At 53.8% G+C, this 6973-nt stretch overlaps 2 protein-coding genes across 2 annotated transcripts; one reads left to right on the top strand and one right to left on the bottom strand.

Annotated features, from left to right (window-relative positions):
* Nucleotides 1–3139: 3139 nt before the first annotated feature.
* MSS116 (ATP-dependent RNA helicase) lies at nt 3140–4645 on the top strand (the record flags this gene model as incomplete). Its single annotated transcript, XM_018854724.1, has 1 exon — nt 3140–4645. A coding segment is annotated over one exon (1506 nt), but the record flags the coding sequence as incomplete, so codon positions are not given.
* Nucleotides 4646–5689: 1044 nt separating this feature from the next.
* Nucleotides 5690–6973, bottom strand: METBIDRAFT_20034 (uncharacterized protein; the record flags this gene model as incomplete). Its single annotated transcript, XM_018854924.1, has 1 exon — nt 5690–6973. A coding segment is annotated over one exon (1284 nt), but the record flags the coding sequence as incomplete, so codon positions are not given.

Raw genomic sequence — 6973 nt, 5'->3', positions numbered from 1 at the left:
CATCATAGGTGTCTTCATGGAAATCATAGGTGAGTTTCATGGAAATCATAGATGGTTTCATGGTCATCATAGGTGTCTTCATGGAAATCATAGGTGTTTTCATGAACATAATAGGTGTTTTCATGAACATAATAGGTGGCTTCATGGAAATCATAGGAATCATGGAAACCATAGATAGTTTCATGGGCATCATAGATGCTTTTCATGGTCATCATAGATGCTTTTCATGGAAATCATAGATGGTTTCATGGACATCATAGATGGTTTCATGGTCATCAGTACTTGTCGTTGACATGTATGTTTATCATGCACTCATCTCCGTGCCACAGTTTATTTCCAAAGAGGTTCAATGGCAAAAGACATTCACAGCGTAGAAACTCGTCGTTTCATAAGACATTTTACACAACACCTCTTCGACTATAAAGAAAGCTCGAATATGCAATCCAGCTTCTCATCAAAAAACACGATCAACAAATCACTTGGAGGGAATGATCTTGGCATGGGCCGGTTGTGGAATTGATCTGGAATAGGCTTTGTTCTTGTAATGGGCCGCATTTGGAATGAGTCTGAAATGGGCTTTGATTTTGGAAATAATTCGGGCATACGCTTTAGTTTCGGAATAGCCAGTTTCGGGATTTATCTGGGAAAAGCCTTGATCTTGGAATGGGCCAGTTGTGGTACTTACCTGAGATTAAGGGCTGATTTGGGAACGAACTAGCTTCGGTTTCAATCTGGGAAAATGCTGGGTCTGGCTTGCATGAATACGGTGTGCTATACGATAGTCTTAGCTTCGGAAAAGCAGCGCCGCCATCAGCCACTAATCCGACTCTGGGGTGTTACATATTCCTACCTTGCATTGTGCCTGGTGCTAGAACTGCTGATTCTGGAAATGGTTGGATCACAGTGGCTCTACTAGTGCTCTCGGTCTGGATATACGCCCCAATTATGCCATGGCCGGCATAAAATGAGTGCTAGTAAAGTACAAAAACGGTGGAATCCCTTGACACGTGGTGTCCTTTCCTTGGTCTAGACTGCGATGCTCTTTCATGTCTTTGTCAAAATTGGCGTGACTGTTGAGGCACGCGACAACGCTAAGTCAGCCAACGAGTACCAGAGGAATCTGAAATTAGGGAAGTTATGCAATCGAACTTCTACGCAGTTGCGAATCCCGAGACTTGCACAACGCCAGAACATTCAATCAAAGTGGGCATTGCCAATACCGCATCGAACATGACGCCGAGGCTCTTAGAACACAACTTGGACAGGTTGGCATTGGAAAGACATCTCTATTTTCAGGGAGATCAGAGAGGGCAGGGGATACAAGAACGATTGGATTTGATGTTAAGGTAAATTAGGAAAAGATGAGACCTGCAAATTCGGAAATGACACGGATGGCAACTCCAGATTCAGGCAGGCGCTCAGAATATTCGGGGAAAACATGAACATTCAAATCAAGTTGTTTATTGACTTCACAGATTCCTAAATCAGCCGGATCCCCGGATTCAGAAATTACCTTGACAGTCTGTTCAAAGAGATTAAAAGAAAGTTTTTTTTGGACTCCATCGAATGGTACTTCGAGTCCTTAGACTACTGAAATTAGGTGGGATCTACAGATTCAAAAATGCCTCAGGAGCTCAGAATCATTCAGACAAACGTAAACAATCATCAAATGGAAGTCTCAATTCCACAGACAATTGAAACCAGAAAGTATTGGGAAAATGGTTCTTGAAACCAGAGAGATTCAGAGAAACCCACAACACCAAACGGCACATTTACCATAGTCACTGGAATCATCTTGGTTTCTCCGAACCAAGAGACATTCAGAGAAACCTGCAACAGCCATCGCGTGCTATCAATAATTCCTACTCGAATCAGACGCAATCCTTGGGATCAGAAAATTTACAGGAGCTCAGAAATATTCAAAAAGCCTACCATCACCAAATGGTACTCTCAATTCCACAGACAATTGAAACCAGAAAGTATTGGGAAAAACAGCTTTTGAATCCAGAGAGATTCAGACAAACCTCTAGCACTCTACCAAATGGTACATTGACCCACAGACTACTGGCAGACGGGATCCATGGATTCAGTATGAATGATTGCTTCGAACCAAAAGACATTCAGAAAAACCTACAACAATCACCGTGGACTCCATAATGCACTGCGGCCAACCGTCGTCCGAAGGCCCAGTGGCTCAAGCCCCCTAAGTGCCCCAAACTCGGAAATGCAAAAGACCGGGAGCCCGCAGGCTGCCTCGGATCTGGACAGGCAAACCTGTCTATACGGAGTGGGTGTGGGACTCGGCTGCTTGCCGTCCAACAACGCCCCACATCTAAAAAAACTCACCCTAATAAATCTACCGGAGCTGGGGTGCACGGCGCCATCCGTGGCAAAACCCAACCCCCAGAGTCCTGTATTTCAGTCAGAAAGGCTACAGCAAAAAGCTGAATAGGGCCCCGGAAGCGCCTTTTCCAAGTCGCCACCCCCCAACCGCCCGGAAAGCCACCCAGACGCCCGCCCCGCCAGATCCCAAAAATGCCAAAAAACACCCCTGGTGGGTGGGGCTCGGATGGCCCCAAGACCCCGAGATCCAGACCGGGGCCAGCAGTGGCGCGTCACGTGACCCATCGCGCTGCTGCGTTTTGGTCCAGCCGCAGCGCCATGCCAGCGCGCCTTGCCCTAACTACGTGCCCAATAGTGTTTCCGTCGTGGCAGCAAAAAGCGCCCGGCGCCCGAAAAAGAAATCACGCAATGGCTGGGCGTGCCCCCCGGATCCACTCTAGTTGCGCCGGCCCGATTTTTTTCAGCCCGGCCAAAAGGCCTGTTTGCAGCCGCCGCCCTTTAGGCTCCATTCCCGCATCCATCTCTATCGGGGACCGGCCCCGCCTGCCTGGCGCGCACACCCGGACATCCCAAAACATGGCATCGCCCTGCCCCATGTGCGAAAATTTCTCCCAGACATCCTCCATTACTTCTTTTCTTCTCCAGATCAAACACACTGAACCACCGCCAGCCTGCTCAGATGATGTTTTTCAAAGCATTGCTGCGCTCGCGGCCCCAGGCGCTCTTTCCGAAGAGAGGCCTCACCTCCGCAGCGCCAATCATGGCCCACGCCCCGGCACACAAACCCGTGGCCAGACCCAACTTGTACGAGGTGTTAGGCAAGGAGGAAATCACGTTGGCCGAATTCAAGGAGCACCCTGCATTCAACAGCTGGCTCAAGAAAGCCGTGCACTCCTTGAACTTCCAGGAATTCACGCACGTGCAGCAGAAAACCATCCTTCCCTTCTTGCAGGAGGAGGGCTTGGTGTGCCGTGCCAAGACCGGAACAGGAAAGACGTACAGTTTCGTCATTCCGTTGATGCAGCACGTCATGGACATCTTCGAGACCAACAAGATGCGCCGCCGCAATGTGTCGTGCCTTGTCATTGCGCCCACCAGAGACTTGGCCCAGCAGATCCACGCGGATTTCCGCAGTCTCAACATGAACAACCCCCACTTGAGACACAAGTGTGACGTGCGGCTCTGGACCGGCGGCTTGCCGCCTGGCAAACGCCCCTGGGGCTCCGACGTGCCGCAGATCATTGTCGGCACGCCCGGCCGGATCTTGGCCAACTTGGAGGACCGCCGCTGGGCCCAGCACTTCAACGAGTTGGAGTTCCGTGTTTACGACGAGGCCGACCGCTTGTTGGACCAGGGTTTCGAGGACCAGTTGAACGCCATTGACGCCAAGATCAAGAGTCTCCGTAGTGAGAAATTCGAGCCTCCTTTGCGCACGTTGTTGTTCAGTGCCACCACCAACGACAGAGTCACGCGTTTTGCCGAGGCCCAGATGGGCAAGGACTACAAGTACATCAACTGTGTGGACGACTCCGAGGCCGAGTCGCACGCGCACATTGAGCAACGTCTCATCAAGACCCCTGGGATCTACGAGTCGCACGTGGCGGCCGTGGACGAGATTCTTTCCAACATCGAGTCCAAGGACTACAAGGCGATCTTCTTTCTCCCTACTGTTGTCGGCGCAGACTTCATGTTCCGCTTGTTGAACAAGGCCCTCCCCGACCGCTTCCCTTTCACCTGGATGTTGCACGGCAAGATGACCCAGGGAGCCCGCAGATACACCACGGAACAGTTCAAGCGCACCAAGCGCGGTGTGCTTATCTGCACGGACGTGGCGGCACGTGGTTTGGACTTCAAGGGCGTCAGTGACGTCATCCAGATGGCCACCACCCAGAACATTGAGGACTACATCCACAAGATCGGCCGTACCGGCCGTGCCGGCCAGCCGGGCAGAGCCACGCTCTTCTTGTCGGAGAACGAGCTTAACTTCACCAAAGACTTGTACACGCAGAAGCACATCGAGTTCACCTCCGAGGTGGAATACGAGATGACCGCGGAGGCCGAGGAGAAGTTGAGGGGCAAGTTGCCGGAGGAAGATGTCCGCGAATACGTGACCTCGCTCATGGGCTTCCAGTCCTCCGTTTGTGACACGTATCGCATGAAGAAGTTTGATGTCATCCGCAGTATCGTGCTCCTCTACAGGGGTTTCATTGAAAAAGAAGACGCCACCATCTACCTCTCCACGCGTATGTTCAACAACATGGCCTTGCCCGGCCAGCTTGTGCCGGACTACATCGAGGTGGACAACCCAAACGCCATCAAGAGAAAGGCCCGCTCGCCCAGTCTGGTGAGAGACCAGTTCTCGCGCTCCACGCGCTACGGCGGCTCGGGAGACCGTTTCTCGGGCAACAGAAGCAGTGGGGGCCGCGACTTCCGTAACAGAGACTCGGACGGCGGCAACCGCTATGGTGGAAACCGTGACGGCGGCAACCGCTATGGTGGAAACCGTGACGGCGGCAACCGCTATGGTGGCAACCGTGATGGTGGCAACCGTGATGGTGGCAACCGCTATGGTGGCAACCGTGATGGTGGAAACCGTGACGGCGGCAACCGTTATGGTGGAAACCGTGACGGCGGCAACCGCTATGGTGGCAACCGTGATGGTGGCAACCGCTTTGGTGGAAGCCGTGATGGTGGCAGCCGTGATGGTGGCTTCAAGAAGTTTGGTGAGTCAGGTGGTAAAGATTTTGGATTCGAGGAGTAAGGCCATGAGCTATGAAGTTCCCGGATTGTGGGTTCCTACTATGTTTGCCATGTAGCCGAAGCGAGTCTGCGCGTTTGATTCCTGATCGCTGTACTATTTTGCTGAGGCCAACGGATACTGGAAAATCACTGCACGCTCCGTGCAAGCTTTCACTTCAATCTCCTGAGACGTCTTTTTTGCGGAAGAGTCTCGTTCATGTACATAGTATAAATAAAATTAGTTGCGGATGCGTACGGACGGGGATCAATGTTTTCGTTGCCTGGCCTTGGGCCTTCGACGGCCTGGACCAGGCTTGGTGCTCAGGTTCGGGTCCGATTCCAGATTTGGATGTTCCGTCAGAACCGGGTCTTTCTCTGGATCTGCTTCTGTCTTGAGAGTCGGTTCTGTCTCCGGACTTGGTGTGTTCGAAATGGCGTCGGTCTTTGCCCTCAGCTCCGTCTTCGACTTTGATTTTTTCGCCAGGTCCCCTTTTGTCTTCACAATTGGCTCCCCCACCAGGCTCGCCTCCATGTCCAGAACAAGCTCTGTCTCCAGCAGCGCCTTGGCAGGCTTGAGCCTCGCATTCACTTCATCCACAGCCAACGTCTCTCGCGTCCCAATCACATACACCAACAAGGCGAGGATGATGAGCGTGTCGGCAACCACGAGCTTCCTCAAAAAGGAGATTTCCCCCGCAAAAGCCCGTGTTTCCTGGCGCAAGCCGGTGATGGAACGCAGTGCCTGCGCACTCTGGGCCCGGAACATGCTGATCGAGTCGGACTTGATCTGCCCCACGGCCCGCTCCAAGTAGTGCACTTGCGTGTACATGGTCTCGTTGATGTGGGCCAAGAGGTGCTCGAACTTGCGGACCTGGCGGTTCTCCAAGTTGAAGAACGCATCCAGGAGAAGCTTGCTCTGCTCCTCCACATACAAAAGCGACAAAGTGGCGTTGCGCTCCAAAAGCGCCAAGCGCTTGACGATGTTCTGGAAGATGGACTCCTGCGTGGGCTTGGTGCTGGCGGTCTCCGGCAGGGCCGGGTGCGATACGTTGGTGTGCATCATGGGCACGTCGCAGTAGTTGGCGCTGTAGTTCAAGTCACGCAAGTACTGGTCGAGCGCCAAGAACGGGCCCCTGACCTTGCACTCTGCCGCGCCGTCTTCCCAGCCAAAGGCCGCGGCAGGCGTTTCCTGGGCCGGCGAGGCGCGGGAGGTTTCGGCCGGCGCCGGCTGCGTGCTCCGGTCGGAGTCCTTGATCTCCTCCATCATGGTTTTGCCGTGCACGCGGACCAAGGAGATTGGGCAGTAGAACTCGTTGCCGTAGTGGCTGGCCACCTCGATCTTCAAGTAGCGGGCCCAGATGAGCGGGCTGGCGATGTCGAAGGTCTGAATGGCGCGGATGTTCTGGGCCTCGAACAGCCCCAAATCGTGCCAGCCCTGGGTGGCGGGGAACCGGTCGGCCACCGAGAACTTGACCGTGCGGAACATCAGGCTGAAGAGCTCGAAGTTGCCCATGACCACCGACCCCACGAGGATGTCCTGGCAGAGCTCGATCACCACGAACTGGCTGGCCGCCAGGCACTTGTTCAAGAGGTACGAGTCCTTGACCTCCGTCAAGATGGCCGCGGCGCCCTTGGCGTCGCTGTTGGTTTCGACGATCGTGGCCGCGCAGTCGCCGGACGCGTAGTTGAACTTGTCCTTGTACACACGGCCCTGGTCCTCGGGCACGGGCTGCTGTTCGGGCTTGTGGGGCGAGGAGCTGGCGTTCTGCGGCAGAGGGGCAGCCTGTTGGTTTGGGAGGGGGCCGCCGGGCTGGGCCTTGGACAATGGCGCTTTGGTGTCGGCCTCCTTCAACTTCTTCCACTCCTCGAAGGAGAGGAACTTGCAATCATC

This window comes from Metschnikowia bicuspidata (assembly GCF_001664035.1).
Source record: "Metschnikowia bicuspidata var. bicuspidata NRRL YB-4993 chromosome Unknown METBIscaffold_2, whole genome shotgun sequence".
NCBI lineage: Eukaryota > Fungi > Ascomycota > Pichiomycetes > Serinales > Metschnikowiaceae > Metschnikowia > Metschnikowia bicuspidata.
The sequence above is the reverse complement of the archived record's forward strand: the minus strand, read 5'-3'. Positions and strand labels throughout refer to the sequence as shown.